The 26,071-nt window shown below is 42.9% G+C and overlaps 1 protein-coding gene across 4 annotated transcripts in view; it reads left to right on the top strand.

Annotated features, from left to right (window-relative positions):
- Window positions 1-26,071, top strand: part of SENP5 (SUMO specific peptidase 5) — a 252,121-nt gene that overhangs the window by 78,672 nt on the left and 147,378 nt on the right. For all 4 annotated transcript variants that reach the window (XM_085635312.1, XM_085635309.1, XM_085635310.1 and 1 more), the window contains exons 3-5: window positions 2,921-3,026; window positions 3,106-3,253; window positions 19,554-19,601. In XM_085635312.1, the coding sequence (XP_085491438.1) occupies window positions 2,921-3,026; window positions 3,106-3,253; window positions 19,554-19,601 (302 nt within the window). The remainder of the gene's footprint in view (window positions 1-2,920; window positions 3,027-3,105; window positions 3,254-19,553; window positions 19,602-26,071) is intronic.

Here is a 26,071-nt window from a genome sequence, read left to right as displayed (position 1 = left end):
CTAACCCCCCCCCCCCCCCAACTTCTCGTGCATGTTCATGCAGGAATGTCTGCTGGGCACCAACCAGGTCTGTAGAGTTTTCAGTACAGTATTGCAGATGGCCCTCTGCTGCGCGAAGGGAATTCTTACTCTTTTGGGTACGTGGGTATTAACATACTGTGCCACTCAGCTTGTGTGATGCTGATGAGAAGTGATTCACAACCTTATTTTCTACTTTCCACAACAGTAAACCTTTGCTGCCATGTTTGACGAGTGTAGCTTTAAAGTGTACCTCCTTTAAAAGTGTGTCCATTTTATTCTCGTGATCCGAGACAGCAAACATTCAGTAATCTAAATTATAGTAAAAGAATCTAAAGTTATTGAAAGACGGATGTATAATTATTCATTTTTTTGGCTAAACTACCTTGCATTACAATAGTACACATTAAGACCGAAATAGAAACGCAAACCCACGCAGTCTGAAAATGCAATAATAGGCTGTTAGGGCAACCAGCAGTGTACTTGCTACATCATATATTTACTGGGAAACTAACCGATGGAATGCGTTACTACTTTAACACAGCTGTGTCATCAGCCAGAAAAACCTAACCACTTATAACAAGCATTTGTAATGCAATAGGTCTCGCATTTAAGCAAGTTTGAGCTATTGGCATTGTAATTGACAATTACTTTTATTAATGTTTTGGTTTTTAAAACGTAAATAAAAGGCAGTCATTAAATGCCAATAGCTTAAACTTGCGAAAATGCGAGACCTATTGCATTGCAAATGCTTGTTTTAAATCCTTAAATAATGAAATGTATCTGTAGTCCTAGACCAAGCTTGCGTTTACTCTATTGTGTGTCTGATTGGTTTATTAATATCCCTATTTTTTTAAAGTCTAAATTGGTGTGTCAAATCTTCATTGTGCGAGTAGCTAGTGCCCCAAATCTTTCACAGCACAATAAATATTTAAGTGCATATTAAAATGAGCATTTGCAATGCAATAGGTCTCGCAATTACGCGAGTTTGAGCTGTTACATTGCAAATAACAGCCTTTTATTTTTGTTTTTGAAACCTAAATAAAAGGCATTGTCAGTTAAAATGCCAATAGCTTAAACTCGCGTAGACCTATTGCATTGCAAATGTCTGTTAGAATTGTGGTTTTGAGCACCAGCAGGACCCAGCCCACTTAAATCCCTGCTTGTTGGGATTCCAACTGCACCTCACAGCAAATGTCAGCAGCTAGTGTATAACCAGCAAAGCCATTTTTCTGTCCATCAGATGTGAAGGACAGCATGTGCCAATGTAGCTACTTCCCTTGTGTGCGATTATTGAACTAAGGCACTTGGTACATTCAAGAGACAACCCACTGTAATGTACATTTAGAGAAACACATCTATCAACACACAATTATTGTTGGCGGCTGCATATATATATGTGTGTGTATAATATATATATATATGTGTGTGTGTATATATAGTTGTGTGTATGTATATATATATATATATATATATATATATATATATATATATATATATATAAATATAATGTAACCATTTAAAAAAAATGAAAAAAAAAATGAGCTATGTCCTTCCTTGTGCCCGAAAAAAAACTGCTCTTCTGAAAGGCCGCCATCAGAGGCCAGCGCCGCAGTGTGTGATGCTGGGTTACCACGGGCAGTGCCCAGAGTCTGCCCCTGGGCTTTTCGGGGTCAGCCATTCATGGTGTGTACACGATTGTCCCGTTGGCAAGGATACCAGGCAGCCAGGTTTGTAACCGACCTATTTATAATTCAACAGCCAGCCCGTGCATTAATGAACGCGTTATGAGCTGCAAGCGAAGACTGAATTAAGCGACGCTGCAATCGGACCGCATGAGTGGCTGCCCGTGCTGTACATCTGCAGCATTGCATGAGGAACAGCAAGGTTTGTACTAATTCGGTCCTGCAGCGTCTTTACTGGACTCTTGGCACCCGCCCATCCCCCTGGTTATCTGTGGGGCCAGGTGCTCAGCACGCTGAAAGATAACTAATTAGGATCTGCTGGAAGAAAGGCAAATCCCGGTTCATTCTTAAAGGTTTCCGAGTCTGTTTCTGCCCTTTGTCTAAACCCCACGGTCACAGCAAGCATTTGCAATGCAATAGGACTCTCATTTACACGAGACCAATTGCTTTGCAAATTGTAGTGATCACAGACCACGTGAGTGCGAAGGCATGGTAGGCATGACAATGGGAGGGACGGCGGGGGGGTTATTTGAAGGCACAAACAACGGGGGTAGAAGACTAGAACAGGAGGCAGGGGGAGTTAAGAAGGCACCAAAACACGCCGTGTCTACAGTAGGACCGCTGTCATTGTTAAAGTAACTAGTGCTCACCCACTGGATAAAGCATGCCATGTTAGGAGTGAAGTAAAAGGTCCAGTCCTTATGGGCAGCAACAAATGGAGACGGGGCGGTACTGAGGCGGGACTAACAAGCCTCATAATAAATCGGAAGCCAGCGTTTACCAAGAACATTGACACCAGCCAATTACAAATATGGGTGGAGAGTGGGCCCAGGCTTCCACAGCACTTCAACAACATACCCCTACACAGCATGTCTCGCAGAGCGAGCAGCGCATGCGCGCTGCAACGCTAGCCTCGACCCAAAAAAATAGATGTAAATAATAATTTTTTTAACTTCTCTAGTAGGGTCCTGTTGGCATTTTTCACATTTTGAACATGCTGTGTCTAAATTTGAGTTCCCCAAAGTGAAAACCATGTTATAGGGATTCCAGCATTTTATAATAGAAATGTGTATTAAAAATAAATGCTCTTCATATGGGCTCGTTTTTTAATAGCTGCACAACTACATTTGTGATTTCCACATCCCCACTAGATACTAAACTATGCTCCACTATACAAGTAGTCCTTAACTGTTTTTTTTTTTTTCGTTTTTTGGCAGGGTTCCTGAATGAAATTATGAAGAAATATGGTAGTTTAATACCACTCAGTGAAAAGGATGTTCTAGCGAGGTTAAAGGAAGTCTTCAATGAAGATTTTACTAACAGGTTTGTGACAGATTTTTAATAAAAAAGATTCTGGAATACTTACCTTAAGCTTTATGATTTGTATTTTTTTGTATTGCAGGAAAGTCTTTATTACGAAGGAGATTATGAAATTCCGTGCAAAGCATACAAAAGTCTCAATGTGCAATTTTCGGGTCTTTTATAACAAGCATATGCTCGATATGGATGATCTTGCAACCCTGGATGGTCAAAATTGGCTAAATGATCAGGTACACAAAAAAGATGTCGAGGCAAGATTAGTCTGTTTGCATGTTACTTGGAATTTTGCTGTCATGACTTTTTTAACCTTGCATCCATTCTCCGTTTTGGGTTGTGGTGAAAAATATTTGCTCTTTTGTAGGTAAACTTATTCTTAAATTGTTCATTTTTTATTTGTGAAGTTATAAGGTATGCTTCTTTGGCCACCCTTGCACTTTGTGAGAACCTAAAAGCATTGTCTTTTACATTTTTGTCAGCTTGAAAGACCATGTTTCCTAGGCGTACATATTAAATTGACTCACCATACTTGTGGACCTTAACATCTAATTCTGCCTAGCCATTGAGTCATTGCGTGATTAGGACACATGGTGCTTTTTATAGCCACATCTTAAATGCCCGATTTATGAACCTTGCTTGCAGTTGTTATTTATAGTGGACAAGTCGCGATCTCCGAAGTGCGCTATTTAATAGATCAAGTGTTCCAGAGCCAGACAGGTCTTAACATTATTTGTTGTAAAAAAATAAAAAAAAATCCCCATTTTTTTTTTCCCCCTCAATTTACAAATGAAAATGCCATCCCTCCCCCTCCCTTTCCCATGCAGAATATACCAACTTCGCAGTTAGACCAGATTGGAAAATGTCAGCGCAATGGTATTGCAGAAGGTAATATAGGCAAAATTATCATTCACATCAAAGGGCACGCTCACAACTTGACAAGTGGGGGTTTCACCCCCCCCCCCCCCCCCCCCCTCTCAACATCATATAGCTGTCTTAAGCCTGACAGTCCTCCTCGAAAGGACTTCATTGCGCTCAAATTTATGGTCCATATCTGCGAGGTTTCGTATCACTATCCGCATGGCTGTCATTGTCCAGTTTTCTCACCTGTTCCTGTATAGAGTAACCATTCCTGGGCTGGAATGCTTGGTCTGTCCCGCTGACTAGGAACCAGATTGGAAAAGTACAAAGTTCAGCTTTTTGCCTAGAAGCACTTCTCTTCTGCAGCAATATCTGATTGATTAAAGGAACTGCTTCATATTGTTCCTTTTCTGTTGCTATATTGTACCTCAATCGGATTTTTGTATTTCATTTCCTCTCTTCTCCAACCACTCAAAATGAGACTCAGCCCTCACACTGTTTGAGATCCATTTGAGATATTGTCCAGGTTGGTATTGAGTACCAAAACCATGAACCTTATGCTTGAGAGCAAATCCAATATGTCGAGAGAAGCACAGTATTAACTTTGCCTACACAGAAATGTAAGGCTGTGCCTCAGACTGATCTTTGCAGTGTTTTTCAGAGACTTTGTGTGTGTGTGTGTGTGTAATATATATACATGTATGCATTTGCTGCAAAACCTCAATGTGTATCTCACAAGCGTGTGCACTTTAAACTAGTGTAATGCACATTCCAGAAGACTCTGCACTCCATCTCGCCATCTCTTGTTGTGCTCCACACATCAGGAACTTTCTGCCAGATGAGTTCCTTGCTGAAAACTAAAGACTGACAAATTTATACTGACTGACTGTCCTATTTTTACTAGCCCTCACCGGTCTGCTAAACATTAAGAAGATTTTGCTGAGGGAAACCACGCCTTCATGGTACTGCCTTTCGGTGATGTGGTAGCTGCCTCTGGACAACCCTTACTTGTTCTCATCTTTTCTGCTCCACTCTAAATGCTGCTTACTGGTAAAGACCCATACTTTTGATGATCCTACACCAGCACATTACAGCAAACATTTTGGTCAGAATCCGGATAAATGCCGAGATCGGGCTTGCAAGCTCTTTGCGATATTGGCCGGGCATCCTTCACCAACTAAGAAAAGCTGGTCACGTATTCTACATTCCCACTGTAGTCAGCTTCCACAAACTGGTTGTGTCCCACTTTCACGAATGTTCTAATTTACACCGGTGTCACCCTGCCATTGTATGTTAATCTTCACAGTATGCATGTGTAATAATTATATGCTGCAGCTCATGGTCCTCTTTCATGGTTTGAGTTCGCCCTCTAAGTTGCTGTATGTTTACTTTAGTAACTGGTAAAGTAGAGACACATTTGTCACGTTATCTGTCCTCTTGCTTTTGTAATTTTTGTCCATCGCCAGATATTGCCGTGCCTCTCCTCACTTTGATATCATGCATACTTTCATAATATTCCATGTTTAGCAACTGCTTGTCCCATTCTATTTCATTTTTCACTAGAAGGTCTGATTTCTCAAATCTTTCTTAATAAGCTCAAAACAAGTTGCCAAATTTTGCATTTATCCAGACCCCAAGATATCTTGAAATGTAAATCCTCCTTACAGCAGCAGAATTATAAATCTTCACATCTTTTTCTGTACTCTCTTTTGTTTTTCTTCAGTTGTCACATTAGGAAGCCCATGATGAGATGTAGGAAGTCTGGCTGGGGGAGTACCAGTAGGGGAAGGAGATTCAACTGCGTGTCGTTGGGGACCAGTCCTTAGCGTGATTGACACTTGCACATTAAAGTTTCATGATAAAGATTATTTGCTGACTGGTGTACTGTACACTATAAAGACCGCTATGGAGGAGTTAATGCTTATCTACAAGAGCAAAGACAGGTTTCTATGAACATGCCCAGTTTCTGAGATACTGTGTGGCGGGCAGCCACATAGCCACTCTAAAGACTGTCCTTTTTAGCTGCAGTGTCAAAGGTGTTTACAGGTGCTCCTGGTGCTTTGCCTGACGTAAACACTCTCCGCCTCCTGTCTGCATTCTTTACTGCTTGTATGGGATTCCAGTGAAAAACCTACTTGTAGAAACCTGTTCCTGAATCTTTTGCCACCAGCCTGTGTCAATTCTTTTCACACGGATGGCATTCTCAATATATCAACTCCATCCTGGTGATTGCCCTTCATGTTAAATGTCCTTGTAGTCTTTTTCTTTCCTCTAGTACCAAACAATACACTTGTTTCTTTTTTTGGGTGTTTTCTTTCATTGTTGTTGGTTAGCTAGACCTCTATCCATGCTTAGATCCTAGCAACATCTTTCCTGCATACATTGCTTTTAGCCTAATATATGTATAAACATCTACCCTAGTATTTTTCTGCATGTCCTGGCACCTCGGTTTAGGTATGTGCCCTTGCCCTAGTGTCTCTGCTTGCACCCTAGGCCTTCTACCCAGCTTTATCCTAGTTCTTCCTCTGCCTATAGCCTGTACCTTTACTCAATTGTAATCTAGCACTGTTGTGGATTTGTATCCTAGCACCTCTACCCTACTGTAATACCTAGAAGCTTCTTATATCCCAGTACCTCAAACCCAGCTATACCCTATTACCTGTAACCATGGATATTACTTACTATCTTTCAGTTGTTTTCTTGTGCTGTTTTTCTTGTCCTGTTTTTTCCGGTATGAGTCAAATTTTGTCATTGTTTTTGAAGAAAAGAAGATATCCAATTTTGGGTTTTCTCCAAAATGTATCATGTACAGCAGTGGAGCAGCTGGATGTGTGTGCATAATGCCAATGTGGTTGGTGGGCGTGAGGCCAGTAGTGATGGACGATGATCCCCCCACAAGTAGAATTTGCCCAGCTGGGCCTGGTTTGAAAATTAGCTGAAGGTCTTGGTGGGCAACTGGTTATGTTTAAAGGCGTGGTGGTAGTTCTTAAGGGTAGATCAGACTATTTTAGGTCACAGCAGACTAATCTGAAAGCTAACTGGGGTGAGTGGATAGTTTCGGAATGCTGCCGATGGGTACCAGGATGTAATATGAGGGTCTCTGGAGGGATGTTTAAGGACAAGTTCACACATTAACAGGAAATGCTCTTGGAGAACTTGAATCTGTTAAGTGCTGATTTTATCCTACTGGCCTTTTGTATAATTGTGTAGTGCTTGCACATGTTTGTCTTCATTTCATGCTGTTTGTGACTGCCAGGCACCTGAGCCAACAGAGCGCAGCAGCTCAGATTTTATATATATATTTGTTTAATATAACTTTTTATTGGTTTATGATGGATTAAAACAACCAACCATAACAGCAAGGCATCGATGTTAACAACCTTAGCCTGATTTTGTATAATGTTTTTAATGGGATATGAAGCTAAATTCTAATTCTCTCTTTCCCCTCTGTTTTCAACATAACTTTGTTGACTCTCCTGCCACCCTGTGGGAGCCTTTCAAAGTCGTACTCCGCAGCAGGGCAATAGAGTTTATTGTTCGTGTAATAGAGAATTGTAGTAACTATTGTCATCTTGGAGATTTGTGATGGACCTTGATCTTAAATGTCGTACATCAGAATACCAACTGGTTTTGCAGACGTTCAAGCATATGCAAATGTCACTTAGCTGCTGACGGATACGTCAAGGAAACCATAGAAATTTTCCAAGGTCTGTTTGTGTTGTGATGAAGCATGCAAACTACCTCACTGGTTAGGTAATCAAGAGTTAAAATAGATGTATCGGTAGGGGACTGTGGTGAGGTGGTTTAGATAAACAAGAGGTTCTGGTAACAGAACATTTTGACTTGCCAGCCCTATTGCTTTGTCGTGATTTTTATTCTGAGTGCCAGTCTATTTCCTGTAACTAATTTCTTGGATGTCATTCAGATACAGTGACATAAATATCCCCGCCCCCCACACGAACCAAGTTAGAAGGTGACCTCTCGGTTAACAGGTTGGGAGAGGCTATGACTCCACCTAGGTCTAATAGTCACCCGTTGAATAGTTTAACCAGTGGTTCTTAATTTCATAGGACTGCCCACTTAATACTGGAACCTGGGGAATCCCACTGAACCACTGGGAGGCGTGGAACCAGACTAGGCATTTTCAATTATTTGACCCCCAAAACAGTATGCAAAAAAATACAGAAATAAGCATTCATCAAACAAATGCATAAATGATTTAAATGTTTTATTTAATTCACAAGAAAATTTAAAAAAAGCAATGTTTGAATTTTAATCGAAAGGGTGGAGCATTTCCAAATTCAATTGAGGCTATTTGTTGTCCATACTATATTCTGTTTGATGCATTTACACGGCTCTCACAAATCAATCTGAGGATACTTACTTAATTTTTTTAGCCTCCTTTTTCAAATTCCTGTACATTTACCTTACAAAAAAAGTTTACCTTTATATTCTGATTATTATTTATATACAAGTTATTAATCTGTTAATGTTTTAAGCAGTCGCGAACCCCCAGCGTTCCCTAGAACACAGGCTAAGAACCACTGCTTTATACAGTTAATTTCACAACTGACTCCCACTTTAGCACAAATTAATTTTAGATTCCTGAAGAATGGGATTCTCCCATAATACCTTTGAGGGACGACGTAATACTTTTGAATCTAAGGAAGCCTGCTGATCAGTGTTCCTAATTCAGACCCGTTTTGAAATAAAATTGTTTTGCTTGAGGCGTGTCCTTCATTCTCTGATGCATAAAGGCCAGAGTAATTTCATGCTTGACAGCCAAATGTCCTAGCATAAGGCTCCTCCATAATGTGCTGACCCTTACTCTCTGATTAGGAGGTCCACTTGCATTTCTTCAAGTTGATTTCGAAAGGCATTTAACTCGGTTATTTGGAGCTACCTGTTTGTATTCTTGCAAAGACTGGCTTCAGAGTACATTTCTTTGTATGAATCAGATTTGTAGTTGGCAAGGCTTGCAATCGAGTTGCCGCGCAATGTGAATTAATTTCCGTTCGTGCACATGACTGGAGCATCAAGAATTATTTATCCTTCGTTGGCCAGGGTTGCCTGATTTATTTTAGCAGCTATGAAGGTCATTTAATGGGCAGAGATACATTGAAAACTTATAATAAATAAAATCTTTAGAAAAAGCATTGAAATCTAATCTGCTTGCTTTTCCGTATATAATTACTGTTTATTGGGATGCTCAGTTAATTTTATGTCCTGAAGATGACCATGTACTAATGACAAAGGCCGAAACACCGTTGACGCAATTGTGGCCGCAATTAATGGAGGACACATTGTTTTGTTTGTTGTAGTTTCGGTGTTGCCCCGAAACTCCTGCTTTTATGTAATTTCTCCTTGTCTGCCACTTGTCTGGTTATGTATGTTCACCAAATGTTATATGTACCAGCTTACAATTCTGAGCCTCTTGACACATTTTAATGAATACATTTTGTATGTTTTTCAAAAACAAATTCTTATATGGGCCCTTCTCTTTCCTTGTATTTTGGATGTGTGCACCGCTATACACACAATTGTTTCATTAATTGTTTATATATGTTTGTGTTATGATGATTTTATGAACATTCTGAACCATTGTTTGGATTAAATATTGTTTGCCCCTGTTTCAGGTTGTTAGGGCTGCCCCTGTGGTGGTTAATGATCTCTATTAGAATGGAGCATTGATTCTAGATACAGAGTTTAAATAGTAAATAATCATTGCACCGAATGCGGACGTCAAGTCGCGCCTTGCTGTGTATCTACTTGTAAGATGCTATTAACTTTGACATTAAGCTTAAATGACATTGCTTAAGCTAAAACCTGCTAACATTTTTAAACAATACAGCAGTTTTTAGTTTAAAGTATCCGAAGCTAAAATAAAAACATTTAATTACAGTTGATGCATTTCCAAGATGAAAACAGATTAATCTCGGCTAAACATTGTTACTAAAGTGCAGAGTTATAAAGTACCGTTCTCTGAGAGGTAAAAGTGCTAGTTGTTCACTAAAAGTGAACTGAAAATGATACCATAAAAAGACTCTAATCTTTGTGCAGGCAGCTGGCTCTGTCTATACTGTACCAAAATGAGGTATAGGGTGCACAGAGTCCAGTGGAACCCCAAAGGTAGTCAGTGGTAAAAGTAGATAGCACCGTACTCTATTTGTCGTAGTTTGGTCGAGTAGTAAGGCTTTATCAAAGGGTAGTGTTAAGCATTTAATGTACCTACTCAATCAGCAAAGTATGTTACACACTCAAAGACTGAACTCGGACCAATTTTGTTTGTATAAAAATATTAATTTATTTCAAGAAGCAAGTCAAGCCTGTCACAGGTGAGTGAAATAAATGCTTTGCAAAATATTATGCAGTGTTTACAATTGATTGCAAGTTCAAATGCAGTTATTTGAAATACAGGCAAGTCAAGGATTCGAAATTACTGTACAGATTGCTTTTCAGTTACTTTTTAAGTTACTTTTTCTACTCCGTGTGATATGCCTAGATATCGCACTGGGACATTTCCTAGAGAGAAGGTAAGTAAAATCAGTTTAGCACAGTGATGGTTTTTCATACAATTCAACTCCACACTTGGAGCATTTTTCAAGGGAAAACAGACAACTTCATTTCTCTCCATAGGAATAAATTATCGGTTAAAAGGTAAGTACTGGGTCTTTGGGCTTGAGTTTCTAGAGTTGGGACAAGTGTTTCGCCAGAGTCAAGGATGCACTTTCTCAAAGCACGCTCAGTGACACTAGGGCGGCCGGGTGCAGTGTGCTGAGGCTCAATGGGGCATAGAGGACCTCAGGTTGGCGGCTGCTCATAAGCAGGCCACAAGGTGTGGGAGCAAAGATCATGGTGTTGGGCTCAGGGCAAAGAGGGATCCTGTTTAACACACAAAGTGTACCTGCAGAGGCACAGGGGCGGCTGGGTGCAGGATGCTGGTTTGATGTTGGGTCCCCTGTTGACTTCAATGGGGATTCTCCGGTTTCAACAAAGACTGCAGGCTCAAGGATGAAGATCAAAACACACAAGATGATGGGCGGAATGTTGCACATTGGCAAAACATTCACCCCTAGTCACAGATCTGGGTTTAATCCATCGTTATTTTGCTCACCACGCCACCCCAGTTCAGACATGGCCATATGCAAATCAGTCTTGACCCTGTCCCTCATGGGAACAGTCTAGCCCGAACTGCCAAGCCTTGTCTTCCCTGGACCGGAATCAAGCATCCTAGGACCGGTTTCAGGGTTTCACCCCTCTTCACCCAGGATAGCTTGACTCCAGTGGCGTAGTGAGCGTGGGATGAAGATCTTCTGGAGATAACCACTGGTTGGGGAGGTAAGTTTGGATGCTGACCCACCGTCAGTTGGGGCCATCCAAGGCCGTGGGGCTTTAGGTGCAGGGGTGTGTTTAGGCGTTGGGTTTTCCTTACCAGTTCTGGTCGGGGGACCCTCCAGAAAGAGGCTGCAGGCATTCCTGGGAGATTCAAGGCAAGTCAGAAATCGCCAGATCTCTGGTCAGGATTGCCGGGGAGACCACCTCGTGGTGTTGGGCCACTCTAACTCGGGCCATGGGCATCTGGTTGAGTGGTGCAGACTTGCGGATTTAGCCGCAAGCAGAGTCTGTTGGTGAGCAAATCTGGTGCTCCCTGGAGACAGTCTTTTCTGTGGAAGGCTGGGCAGGTCCTCTGGGCTTTTTGAGGTTGCTGGCTGCAGGACACACCGTAGGTTCGCTTCTGAAGGTTCGAGGTGGGGACAGACTGGTTGGGCTGGGGACAAGTCAGTGGGTGTCGTCCTCCTTAGCTTTGGCACGGCTTCTTCGGTCCTGCTTCTTTTCTGCCTAGTCGATTGTGGTCTGAGGAGGCAAGGTTCAGGGGTGCACCTAAATACTAGGTTTAGCAGCATTACAGGTAAGTAATGCGTCCCTTCATTAGGGTGGGTACACCCCCTATTATGCCACCTTCCAGTGGGAAGGGGGCATATTCCTCACTCGTTGGCTGGGTCTCCCCATCTGCAAGATGGCGGGGACTGAGAGTTGTGCTTCATCTCCCCTCCCCTCCCAAACCTGAGAGGTGGGGTTGGCAAAGGTGGGCTCACCTGCCTTCCTCACTTGGTTTTCCCTCCGATTCAGCCGCCAAAAGTGGGGGTCAGGACCAGTGGGGTCCAGCTGCTGGGAGCAGCAAAAGGCCTGGGAAAGCTCACAAAGGCGGCAAGCCTTTGAAGCTTCCCCTCCGTGTACCCTGCCCATCCTGGGGGAGGAGGATTGGCACCTCGTCCCAGGATGTGCATTGTTTCAGACCCCCCCTAGAGCGGCAGGCTCGCGACCCAGGGGTCCGGAAACCTGTCTGGTGGTGGTAGCAGGTGAGCAGCTACTCCGCCTGGACACTAGTGCTGGTCGTTTTTCAGGGGGCATCTCTAAAATGCCCTGTGTGCATTTTTCATTAAATCCCACACTGGCATCAGTGTGGGTTTAATGTGCTGAGAAGGTTGATTAAAAAACTTCCCAGTTTTCAGTAAAGCCATCATGGTACTGGGGAGTTCGTAATGACTAACTCCCAGCACCATATACTCTTTATGGCATTACTGCACTTGCAATGTCTAAGAATTTGCTTAGACACTGTAGGGGTACATGGCTCATGCACCTGTACCCTCACCACTGGTATAGTGCACCCAGCTAGATGGGTGGCTGACCTATGCCAGGTCAATGTTGTTGACTCTTCACTTTGTTCTGCACCAAAACACGCAGCCTGCAAAAGCACGGTGTGTGGAAAAGTACAGGTCTTTTAAGGGTGGCACAACAAGTGCTGCAGCCCTTGGAGGCCTTCCCTGGCCACAGTGCCCTTGGTACCTGTGGTTCCATTTACAAGGGGCTGATCTGTGTCCAGAGAGTGCAAATTGGGTTTTGTTTTCAAGGCAGTTCTTTGGCAGGAGCCTAGGGCACACTCAGTCAAAGTACATCAGCAGTTTAGTAAAAACTGCGGACAGCCATGCAAAAAGAGGGCACTTACTTACACTTTGTATTCCTAGATCAGCAGGATAGGTGAGGTTTATCAGAAGATAGTCAAGGACCATTAATCTCGAAATAAAATACATATAAGTTTGGCAGCGTTCACATGGCAGCCTGCTGATTTTGTTTGTACATAGGCCAGTGTTTTATCTGCACAAAAAGAAATTCAGCCCCAAGTAATACAATTAAAAGAGGGGGCACCGGGTCCTAATGGCATCCCCTTTTTCTGTACAAGCAAAATCCTGAATTTTGGGCAGCAGCACTACTGCCACTTTACAAACCGATTTTAGAAGCGGAAACCATTCCAAACTCATGGAAGGGGTCCATTTCCACAAGAAAGGCAGCAAAAACGAAGCAAAAACGACCGTCTCGTGGCTTTAATAGACGACGCCAAATATTATGCTGACCTTCTATTAGATGAGCTTAATGATTAGGCTGCCTAAAATGTGGTAATCCCTATCAGACAGGCTTCTGTAAACACACTGGAACGACAACAAATATCCTTGCCTTAACACTTCTAATAAACTCCACCAAAACTGCCAACCATCCACTCTTCGTCATTGATTTGACATCTGCCTTCGATAACCTCAATAGGGATAAATTGTGAGATAAGCTATCATAAAGAAAAATTCCATCAGCTCTACTGTCTCAGCTGATTTTACTCCACACTGACACATGGGTGCAGCTGGGAGCTGGTGACTACCTGTCGAGAAAAGTACAGACAACGAAGGGCCTCAAACAAGGATGTGTCCTGGGCTGGCCTTATTTAACCTATTTATGTCGGACCTCACCCCCGAGTTGGATAACTGCAAAACCCACTCTCCAAAATTGGGAGGTTTTAACCTATCGAACGTATTGCGTGCCGACGACATTGCCCTAATTAGCTGATTGGCCTACAGCATCTAATTGACTCAACATACAGCTACTCGGCTACAAATAGATTAACTATAAACCTAGGTAAAAAAAAAAGGTGATGGGAATAAACTCCGATGTCTACTCACAACTACCGCTGGCAACTAGGGGGATCCCCATTGGAAACCGTTAGGGAATACAAGTATCTTGGTGTAATAGTTGATAGTAAAGGCACGTTCCAGCAAAAGAAAGAAGCAATAGCAAGGAGAGGCAGTGCAACAGCGGTAGCCCTAAAAAAATCTCAAACTGGCAGAACCCAGTTTCACCGCCTTGCTACAGGTGATTCAAGCTAAACTCCTACCCACCTTCACCTACGGAAATGAATGTCTACGAGGAAGCGACGCGCAGATCTTGGACAGCACAGTAGCCAGGTTAACGAGTATGATATTCAACCTTCCTAAATATTCATCTCCGGCACAAATAGGACTTGAATTTGGTCTAAGGAACCAACAAATAGTGCAGAAGGGCGCCTATGTCAAATGCTGGCATAAAATAAAGGGAGCAGATCTGACAACTATGAATTCCTACCTCTGGAAGGAGCTTGAAATAAAAAACAAAAGGTAGCGCGGCCACAACCGATCTACAAAATTCAATAGACACCCTGGCTCTACCAAATTTGAGAGAGTACTGAATCGCATAACACGTTCAAAGAGCTTGTAAATAAAACAGTAAAAATCATCTCGCTAGTGGAGGACAATGCGGCGCTAAAGAAAAGGGCCCATGGTTGGTTTGTGCATCAGAGCTACACCAGAGGCTCCCCTCAACCCTACTTGGGTACCGGGTTCACTCAGTCAACCAAGGAGAAATACGTACATCTAAGGCTGGGCATTCTTCCATCACTGTACTATCTGCCCCTGCAGAAACTCCTACAAACCACAACCAGCTGCCGACTATGCGGGGATTCAAAAGAGTTGTGTACAAAGTGGGTACGGAGTTCCTCTATGGTAGAATGGTTGGAGCCTGTGGAGGCAGTAGGGTCACAGAAGGACCACAAATATGTAAGTGCAGGAGAGGGAATTCTCCTTGTTGTAACTAGGGCTCTCACACACCCAGCAAGCTAGGTGTCATGCTTCTTCATTTGAGCCTGCCTCTTGTCAGGTCGGCGCTGCAATACCTGACGGGCACCTGGAACCGGAGCTCTTTATCAGGGATCTTTTGTTCCTGTCAGTGGGTGCAGTGGGGTTGAGGGGCCTAGCGTGTGTAGATGTAAGGAAATGTGGGAGTTAAAATAGTTCAGTTAGTCCTAACCAATATTTATTCCGAAGGTAAACTGCCTAATTTAAGATGGAGAGGGGCAAAAAACTAGTCGTGATGTGTCTAGTGGTGTATGCCCAGCTCTCACGTGATCAACATATTTCGTGTCTCTAATGTCATTATGATCAGGACACTTCACGATCGAGATTGGTCATCACCGACTCCCATTTAGTTTATAATGGAATGTGCTGCCCTGGCTCTGACAGAACTTCCTCTTTGAGTTCAAACAGCTATGCCACCAGAGCCAGGGTACATCTATGGGGAGCACTTTTGCTCAAGTTTAGCATGTATCTGCATGGCAGCATTTGAAAAAGACAACATCTCAAGTACCATACCATAATAACCTGAAATTATGGAAACGTTTCATCGACTACATCTTTATTTGCTGGCATGGTACAAGATCTGGCTGTGAAGAATGTCAGGTGGATCAATTAATTGAATGATTAACTCACTTTCTCCCATACAATTTCTGACACTTCCACTCCATTTCTAGACCTAAATATTACACTCACGGCAGGTAATGTAAAGACCTCATTGTATAAAAAACGGACTGACCGTAATAGCTTACTTTTGTACGCTTGTCATCAACCTAAAGCACTGAGGGATAACCTACCAGTCGGCTAATTTTTGCGAATCGGGCACAATTGTGCTTGGATTGCTGACTAATGAACAGAGGCCAACACCTTGGCGTCTAACCTCATGGCTAGAGGCTACCCTGAAAAACAAGTCACTCTTTGAAAAGAGCTAGAAACAACCCAAGGGAGTCGCTACTTGAGGCCCATCCAAAACCAGCCACTGATAATCTTACGTGTGTTACGTCCTACACTCCAGATTCTGCCAGAATTAAAAAGCTAATCTTAAAACATTGGCACATACTGAATACAGGTGATCTACAACTTCCTAAACCTAGGGTCGCGTATAGGAGAACTCTCAACCTAAAAGACCTGTTGGAACACACCAGACCTAAGAAACACAACAGCGACACACGGAGGACACTGGGTGGGGGGGGGGGCTCGGGGGGGTTGGACTGCCGCCAGTGACTGGACACTACCCTTGTGGTTCCTGCATAGTATGCCCATTGACTAACACATCCAAAGAACTAACCCTACTACCTAACTTCAAATGGGCCTAAAAGAGGCACACTAATTGCAATACTAAGCGGTGCATTTTACATGATCACGTGTCCTTGCGGCCTTAAGTATATAGGAATGACTATGCGACCTATCAAGACCAGGATTACTTAACATAGGAGTAATATTCGCTGTCAGAGTCACAACAGAACTATATACACACTATCTAGAAGCACCACACTCTGCTGACAATCTACGTTGGACAGTAGTAGAAGCCTTCCCAGTCATCACTAAGGCTGCATTGTTCAGAGCTGAACAGAGAGGGGTCCTCAGACTTTCCACGCATTAGCGGCCTGAATGATGATATTCCTTGGGGCTCATTAAGCTGAACATAGATCCTACTGGTGAATACAGATACTGATGGATCCTTATTGCCATGTGACTCACAGCACGTGCTGTTACTGTGGCTGCCCTAATTGATGGGGGCTTACCTCTTTCATCTCAATATACTGACCAACTGGTAACCCCCCCCCCCACCCCTCTTATAGTTCATCCCCCCCCTTGTTACCTCCTACCACCGGGGTAGATTACACACTAGGATGGCCACCATGATAACCTGGGGACGTCACTCGCTCTAATATAGCTTTTTGATTTTACCCTCCAGACGGGAATCTGCAGTGCATGATACAAGCACTTGACACTGGAACCTGCGTTATGGATTACACTCTACGATACCGACTAATATAGTGGTGTATTAATTTGATTAACAAATTTGAGCACCCGTAATCTAATAGCTTGAACATATAATATGAAGTCATCTAATGACTAACCACATAACATTCAACACGTACCTTTACCAATTTGACACTAGGTCCATACAGTTCTATTCACTACCTACGAACTGCAGCAACAACACTCCACTTTAAGATGGCCGCCAACCTCGCCATCACGTTCTACGCGTCTAATTGACACTCCCATCTCCAGCCCTCCACCACCCACGTGACCGCGGCACATCATTGGCCCATGGAACTATATCTGGACCCGCCGCCGACAACCACCCACCATCCCGGTGTCGGCAGTAGGGTAGGTTGAACGCTGAATAGTGTTACACATGCTGGTGAGTGACCGTGGTTCAACACCACTTTAGAGGTGAGCGAGTATTTGGCCATTATTCATGTCGGTGTTTACCCGCTTCGGCTCCCGCTATTCTTATGCTATGATTGGGTGCGTGGACACTCCCTGGGATCCGGTGTTACTGACGAGGCGTTTTTTGGCTTTGCTGGGGACGCCTCTGCGGTTCACCTGGCTCTGGGGTTGTGAGACCGCGCTACGCATGGCGTATATGGTTGGATTCCTGGATGGATGGGTCCGCCTATTGGACGGCCTTTACTTCTGTTCAGCTACCCCTTTAGTGTTTAAGCCTTGGCTACCAGCATATTGATCATTATGCCTTACTAACGGAGCTCTATCAATACTTCCTTCTTTCCCTAATAGGACCCAATCGGTGTCCTCAAAAAACCGCCGACCACTGTTGCAAATAATATTTGCAGACAGTATAGGTGAGTCTCACCATGTTCTGACTGATATTAGTTCTACTATTTGCACATTAGCAGAAAATGTTTTAACATGATGAAAATGAGTTTCAAGTACATAAGAACAGAATGTATTGAGTATACTGCACTGCGACCTTCACTATTTGCACTGTGATTTTGTGTGACACAGCATTTGTTATGGTCCTTTCACAAGCACATTTGCCTTGTCCGACAGTAAGGGTTGGTACAGACAATGTGTATTTATATGTACATTAAACATGTTCTCCCTACCTATTTTTGTCCTCCTTCCAGGTCTACCATCGAATAAGGGGGTATGTAGATTCCACTTACCTTGTAGTGTAGATAGTGTTACCTCGATTCTGAATAAGTGTCCTGATCATAATGACACTAGAGACACGAACCATGTCGATCACGTGAGAGCTGGGCATACACCACTAGACACATCACGACTAGTTTTTTGCATCCATCTTTTAAATTAGGCTGTTTACCTTCGGAATAAATATTGGTTAGGACTAACTGACCTATTTTAACTCACACATTTCCTTACATCTACACACTCTAGGCCCCTCACCCCTACTGCATCCCACCGACAGGAACAAAAGATCCCCGATAAATAGCCCCGTTTCTGGGTGCCCGTCAGGTAATGCAGCGCCAAACTGACGAGGGCAGGCTCAAATGATGAAGCATGACACCTAGCTTGCTGGGTGTGTGAGCCCTAGTTCCAACAAGGACAATTCCCTCTCCTTCTGTGACCCTACTGCCTCTACAGGCTCCAACCCTTCTACCCTAGAGGAACTCCGTACCCACTTTGTACACAGCTTGCTGGGTCACGTACGCTGGACCTTGGTAAACTAGCCCCTAGTCTCTCCTTTTGTCTGATATGGGATTCAAAAGAGGACATGATACATCTATTATGCATATGCTGGAGATTGGAGAAAGAGCGCAGATGCAGATTAAAACCTGCTTTAAAAAAAAAAGATGGAATAAGATCATGCAGGCAAGCGGTTAAAGCATGTTTTGGAGGCAAAGCTATCCTACTAGCATGCCGCCTTGTCCAATTTCTAGACATAGCAGGAACAATGCTGAACTCCAACTGGCAGCCAATAGATGGTGCCACCACATGATGTTCTTAACTCATTGCCCTAGGCAACAGGGCACTACAGATTCCGTACCTCTCGCCGTAGCTACCTGGAGCTTTGCAGCGCCCAAATTGGCCATACCAGAGGAAAGACTGAAAACTGGCAGCTACCCGCAACTTCACAATGCAAAATTCTTAAACCTTTTTAATTGCTCTTCTTTCGTTCTTAACTGCCCACCTGTGAAACCCTGAGACTTATAAAATGGTACATGCTACCACACAAACAAGGTCTTGAACTTCGCCCAAATTGGCCATACCAGAGGAAAGACTGAAAACTGGCAGCTACCCGCAACTTCACAATGCAAAATTCTTAAACCTTTTTAATTGCTCTTCTTTCGTTCTTAACTGCCCACCTGTGAAACCCTGAGACTTATAAAATGGTACATGCTACCACACAAACAAGGTCTTGAACTTCGAATATTCGGCTAGCATTGTTTCATCATAGCGAATTTTTAAATATGGTTTTATATAATCAAATTCTTGGGTATATTGTTCTTAAGTGGTTTTAAGTAATCACGCAATAAAAGTTGATTTGAATACAATTTTAAATATAATGGGGAGTAATACTTTCAGCATATTAGGTCCTCTACTCTTCTGTATGTATTGTCATAGGAAACAGTGCAGTCGGTATTTCTAATTTGTTGTGTTCGCTTCCACAGATGAAGATCAAGCATAAACCCTACTTAAAAGTTTACACCTCGAAAGGTTATTTATGGCTAAGATTGTTTTGTTTTTGTTGCAGGTAATTAACATGTATGGTGAACTTATAATGGATGCTGTTCCCGACAAGGTGGGTTTTCATTCTTTTATACGCATGCATTTGTTTTATAAGAATGCAAGACTTGAATGAAGAAAGCATTCGAAAGTATTATTTGATTGAAGCAATTGTTATAAGGGTAGTAGTATTACATGATTAATACTTTTCTGAGCCAGTCCAATGGAATGTTTACAAAACATTGGTGGACCAGAAGTGCTTTTTAAAAATTATTTCTAGACTCCTTTTAATCCATATGCCAGTGATCACCCTGAAATTCTTCACCTTCCCCTTTTATTTTTGAGTTCCACAAATATTACAAACTTGCACATAAACTATACCATTGATTTCCAGCAGTGTGTGGTGCTCCTTGCTTTCTCTAGGTAAATAATACGTACTCTTCAACTGGTAAAACACAGGATGCAGGAGATAAATCATGGCTTCAAAAGATTTGAGAGGCAGCAAGACTGGTTTTGGTCTGGTCAACTTATGAAAATATTCGATACATTTTAAATGCCTCCGCCGTTTCCTTGGAAAACACCATGGTGTTACGGGAGTTCTTGCGGCAGGTTGCAGATTCCTTGCTCATGACCAATGTTCCCGCTAATCTTTTTCATGTGTGTGTGGCAGAGTAAGGTCTCTGTGCGCCAAGAAGCCGACCTCCGGTGTGGGTGCTGCGACAAGTATCAGTGCAAATATCACTACAAACTTTTGCTCAACAAAGTCTTAAGACAGGTTTGCAATTTAGATACGGACACATGACATGAATTATTTACACAGGCAAGTACACTTCAGGTTTAGAAAAGCACAGGACTCCCAATGGTGGTACCATAATAAGATTTTACTAAAGATTCTCAACTGGAGCACTGTTCATAGGGTAGGGAAATGTTGAAGCCTATGCAAGATCACATATACACAGAGTTACACAATTGCATAACGTATTTACAATTTGATGTGCAAGCTACCTAATAATGTCTGGATTTCCCGTCTGAGAGATAGTAAAATATGTGACATCCAGGCAAACATGGACTGTGGGAGAGGGCCGTTCAGACAAGTCGAGTGCCATCACTAGATGGGTGACTTGGTTGCTGCTCACGTCTATCCTTGCCACTTTTTCAGGGCTTATAAACTATCAGTCATTTTTTAGGTCTCGCCTAGTATTGCAGCGCATGCGCTGTTCACTCGGCGAGATCTATTGTCGTTGGGTTGCTTTTGGAAGTGGGGTTGGTGATCGCCCTGTCTCCCTTAGGCCCTGCCCACCCAAACTTGACTTGTCTGTTGCTCGCAGCAGGCTTCCTGGCCTCGGCCTGCGCTCTCTGGTAGCGGTATTGGGCGATCAGCCTGTTTGACTTTAGATGCAATTCTCATGACCTCACCTCCCCCACACAGAGATATCCACAGAATACTAGGTGGAGGGACCTATATTTTTAACTCTCAGGCAGTGTTCAACGCTTGTTTGATATGGTGCATACCATCCATCCCCCACAGGATCAGCCCCTCATGAGTTGCATTACTTTCCCCTTTTAACAACGAACCATAAAATGGTTTCAAATGGTAATGGCAGGGAGGGCACAAGCTGTTCCTAACTCAGGCAATGGGCCGTTTTTGCCCCTTCACCACCAAGCGTGAAGCGCTTTCTGCCTCACCTTTGTCACGGACCATGTGTTTGGGTCTAGGAATCCTCATATGACGATGGATAACTGGGGTGGTTGTCATTGCAAGCAGCTCACTGAGCAGCCTAGGGATTTGTGTCATACGGGATGGAGGCGAAGGCCAGGCCTTCATGATAGATAATGTCAGGATCTCATCTGTTGTGGATGTTTTAGTGGACACAAGGGAGCAGCAAGGCTCCTCGCCTTTCTGTGCATCGAGCCGTAAATGATTGGTCACACCTCTCCCGCAGCAGCCGTCTGCCTTCATATATTGTTCTATTCTCACGCTAAGCTGTCAAAGGCCTGCAGCATGTGAAATGTTTTCAGGAGATCGCTGAAGTACACCAGCCCTGGAAAGCGACAAACTGAGCACACAAACAGTTGTTTGTTGCATTTGTGGGCTAAGGCTTTTCTTAAATTTATCGGGGGTTTCCACCAGCAACAGACAGCTGCGTTTATTTTCCAACTGACTATAACATTTTCTAAAACGTTATTTTTGCAATTCGATCCCCATTTGAATAACTTTCAATGGATATCCTGTCATACATTTTTAGGAGACAAGATCTATGGCTTCTGCAGAAGTGTATCAATTAACTGCTGCACATTCTAATACTCCACTAAAGACGTCTGTGTTCATTGTGTAGTGTCGGCATGCAGCTGCTTCTGGACGCTGTCCCAACAGGGTGGGTTGAGAGCAAAGCACCCTCCGGCTCATTACTCGGGGATTGCATTTTAAAACCAGTGGGCAATACGTCTTCTCTGACGTTCTGATGCTCTTCTAGTCTTCTGAAATGGACAGGCAAGCTTTCTCTCACGTGCATCACTCCTCTGATATTAAAATGGATGTCCTGCGCCCAACAACTTATTAAAGACTTGTCAGCCAAGAGTTTTCATACACTGCTTTCTAATGGTATACGCCACATTTGCCCACAATACTTTGTTGTATGTTCTTACTTTAGCTTCTAAGGAAGCATCTTGTAAATTTCTCTGGCAAATTTACCTCTAAGTATCCACCCAGTTTCTCAAAATGTTCCTGTTGACACATAGGTAAAAGACATTGTCATTTACAATGCCAATAGCTCTAACTAAAACAATTGCGAGACCTATTGCATTTTTAATGCATGCTTGTTCCATTCAGGAGGTATACCTTTGTCCTCATTAGCACATCTAAATGCTTCTCCTCTAGTCTATTTCTCAATTTACTCTTGATTGTGAACGAGGATTCAGCCTCATGAACACTATCAGCACTAGATGCTTGAAATGTTGCGCAGACATAAACAAGCTGAGACACCACATTATACTGAGCAGCATTGCGTACAAAACTGCAGGCCACAGATGGTTGTATAAATCCTCTCCAGAACCAGAATGTTAGAATGCTAACCAGTGCTAAAGTGCTTGTGTTCTCTCCCTAAAACATGATACAATTGTCCAACACCTGGTTGGCACATTTAATTTATTTAAAAGTCCCTTGTACATGGTATTATGTGTACCCAGGGTCTTTAAATGATATTCTACTAGTAGGATTGCAGCATTTATTGTACCACCCGTTAAAAGTAACACTTTAAAACCTGATCAGAGCCTGCACACTCGAACCAATGCTACCAAATACGAAATGCAACACTTCATATCGCACTTTTGTTATTTTGGCCAAAGTGCCAACTTGGCGATAAGTCAGGTGGCAGATTTCGGTATATATCATGCTGGTTGCAGCACAGAACGGACACATATGTTCACCACATGCTTTAAACTGACCATGTTCTGGCAATGTGTACAAAGTATTTGTCAAATACCGCCCAAGATGGGCGCTGTGATTAACAAATACTTTTACAAAGGCCCACAATCAGTCATGCAGCCGTGCTCTAAGAAAAGAAATGCATCCAGTTTAAAAGAACGATGTTGATCCTGAAAGCACAAGTTGTGTTTGTAGACATGCTGCATTTCTTTTCTAAATAGACTGCGGCTGATTGTCTGCCTTTAGAAAGTTTTTGTTAAATGCAGCCCATGACAGGCGCTGTGATTAACATAACTTTGTTATAAAAAATGTCTTACCACTTCCTCCTTGAAATCCCGTGTCCTCACTGTACTTGGCTTGACTCTCAAAATTTGGCATAGGGGCAGGTGGCAATTGACACTCTAGGTTTAAAACCTGCTGGGGTTGACTCATCACCTCATTCTGCGTCTGTGGATTTAAATTTTGATTTGGGCCATTATTATTCTGTATACTTTTACACTTTTTTTTATCCAATGCCCCAATTTTCCGCACCCATGACAGGGACACTTTTTTTCTTTGCTTCCTCTCGGCTCAATTGCCCTTTTGGTTTACCCCCACTATTCTCACTATGACCTTGCACCCTACCTGTATTTCCTGCCTGATTTTGTAACTGGAGTTCTTGCTGTTCTACTAATTTCACTTGAGCCCACATCACTTTCTCCTCTACTTTCTTTCGTCTATTGTCAGTTTCATCTCTGCAGTATTTTGCATATTTTAGGATCTCATCTATGGGCTTCGCTTGCCAGCACAAATTGTGCTGCTAAATCATTTGGGATATTTCTTATCTTCACCCCATCACAAACCGATACACAAAATGAGTTCTGTTCTTATGGCCGATATTTTCAAATCCACTATACTGCTTGAACACCTATAAAAGGAGTTCATAATAGGCATGTACAGACTCATCCTTTTCCTGGGTTGTTCTATCTATTTTTATCCAATCTGTTTCTTTTCGGGGAATTTTCCCTTTTAAGAAAGTGATTACTTGGTTATATTTCTTCATAAACTCCTCTGACGGAGCGCCTGTTTTCTCATCTCTCAGGTACTCCTCATTAGACCAATCAACTGTAATTTTACATCATGTCCACAAATCAGCAGGTACCACTATGTCAAATAAACCATCCAGATCTTTTAACAAGACCTTCGAAACCTCACAAACCTCAACTTGCCTGTACAATTCCACTGGCTTTTCTCTCAATTTAGGGAAGTCATTAGTAAATGATAAATTATCCTGTCGTGTCCATGGGACATGTACATATCCCCCTCCTGGAACCTCTCTCATTAGGTACAATCTTTCAGTCTTCTCCGTTTCTTTCATCAAATATTCAGATTTCGATCGATTTGTTTGTGCTTCCTCCTTTTTCTTCGTCCATCTAACTTTCCATCTATCTAAATCTCCCCACTTTTGCAATATCGTCATCCACTCTTTAATCCGCAATTTTCATCCTGGCATATTCATGTTTTCCAAATCTTTATCAGAAAATTCTGCTCTATAGGGTTTCTGCAACACCTTGGATCTCCCTATTTCTCTTCCCATTTCGGAGGCCAAATTTGTCAATTTTTCATGAAATATTTTCGGGTTATGCTTCTGCAAATGAATAGCAATTCTTTCTCACTATCGGTGTTTAACCTATTCAGTCCTACATTCACAGCTATCAAAATATCCAATATTTTTCGTGGTGGATTTGGTTTCTCCATTTCTTGTGCCCATCTTTGTATATCTTCTGGAGTTACTATTGTGGCACTTTTTGTCCCTGTGGATGTGTCTATTCGTATTTCTTTCGAGCAACCTGGAGTGACTCTCCTAGGTGTCCATTTATTTGCCCTCTTATTGGTAAGTCCATTAATGAAATCACTGACTCCCATTCACTTGCTTGGTCATCAATTATTATTTTCTCTTTTCTAGGTTCAATGATGGAAGTAGTCATGACAGGTGTTTCTGATGGATACATCTGCCTGTGAATGCCTCACCTTATGAATATCCCCTTAGCCAGCATTCCACAGAAATTTTTCCTAGCTCTCCGCGCCTAGGTCGTCTCAGTGTCATGGCTCCGCAAGCGGCGCCGCATGAAGTCACCGGAGCCATAAGAAGACAACATCGGCATGATAATCAGTTCCCTTTTTTCCGTGCCGTCGACGCGAACGTTTTTTTCTGTGACTCTCCTTACTTCGTCTTGAAACTTTGTTTTTTGGATAGTATTGTTTTCATCTTTTGTCATGTCTGCTCCGAGGAAGTCAGGCTTTAAGCCATGCAGAGAATGCGGTAAACATAGGTCCATAACTGAACCGCATGAGGATTGCCTCTGGTGTTTGTCTTCAGACCATGACGTCGAGGGATGCTCTTCGTGCAGGAAGATTAATCCAAAGGCGTTAAAGGAGCGAGAAGCCAAACTTTACATGGCCAAGGCAAGTAAAACAAGCATTGACATAGCCAATAGGTCTCGCTTTTGGGACCTTATAAGTATTTTGTTATGCAGCACAATATCCTAGGTGCAACAACAACTGTTGCATGATAAGGTCGCAAAGGCGAGCCCTATTGGCTATGCCAATGCTTGTTAAATGTGTTGCCAATACATGCGGAGCCCTTAAGAAAATGAAGCGTGTGTGTAATGATACAGAGTGGAAAAAGACAAAGAAGAAGAGAAAGATAGAATTAGGATGAGAACAAGAGTGAGAAATAGGGAGAGAATTAGAGAAAGAGACATAGAAGGACTGAGTGAGGGCAAAAGAGCAGAATGAGCGATAGGAGCGAGGGAGACAGGAGGAAAAGAGGGAGAAAGACTTGGAGACGTATAGCAGGACTAAGTGAAGGCAAGAGGACAGAATGAGAGATAGCCGGAGAGGGAGACCGAGGAGGAAGAGAGATGGGTATCAAGTGCCAGTGAGGAGCGAGTATGAGACATAGTAAGAGATGGGGAGAGGGAGACAGCTAGAGCAAGGGGACAGCTGAGGGTGACAGGAAGATTCTCGGAGTGTTGGTCAACAGGACAGGCCACTCGATTTGACTTTAAAGAGCATCCACTCTGGCGACTGCGACGCATCTCTCGCCGCCACTCCAATGAGTGCCAGGGCCTCCATCAATC

Source organism: Triturus cristatus, chromosome 11 (assembly GCF_964204655.1).
Source record: "Triturus cristatus chromosome 11, aTriCri1.1, whole genome shotgun sequence".
Lineage (NCBI taxonomy): Eukaryota > Metazoa > Chordata > Amphibia > Caudata > Salamandridae > Triturus > Triturus cristatus.
Note: the sequence above shows the minus strand (reverse complement) of the source record. Positions and strands in the feature narration are given on the sequence as shown.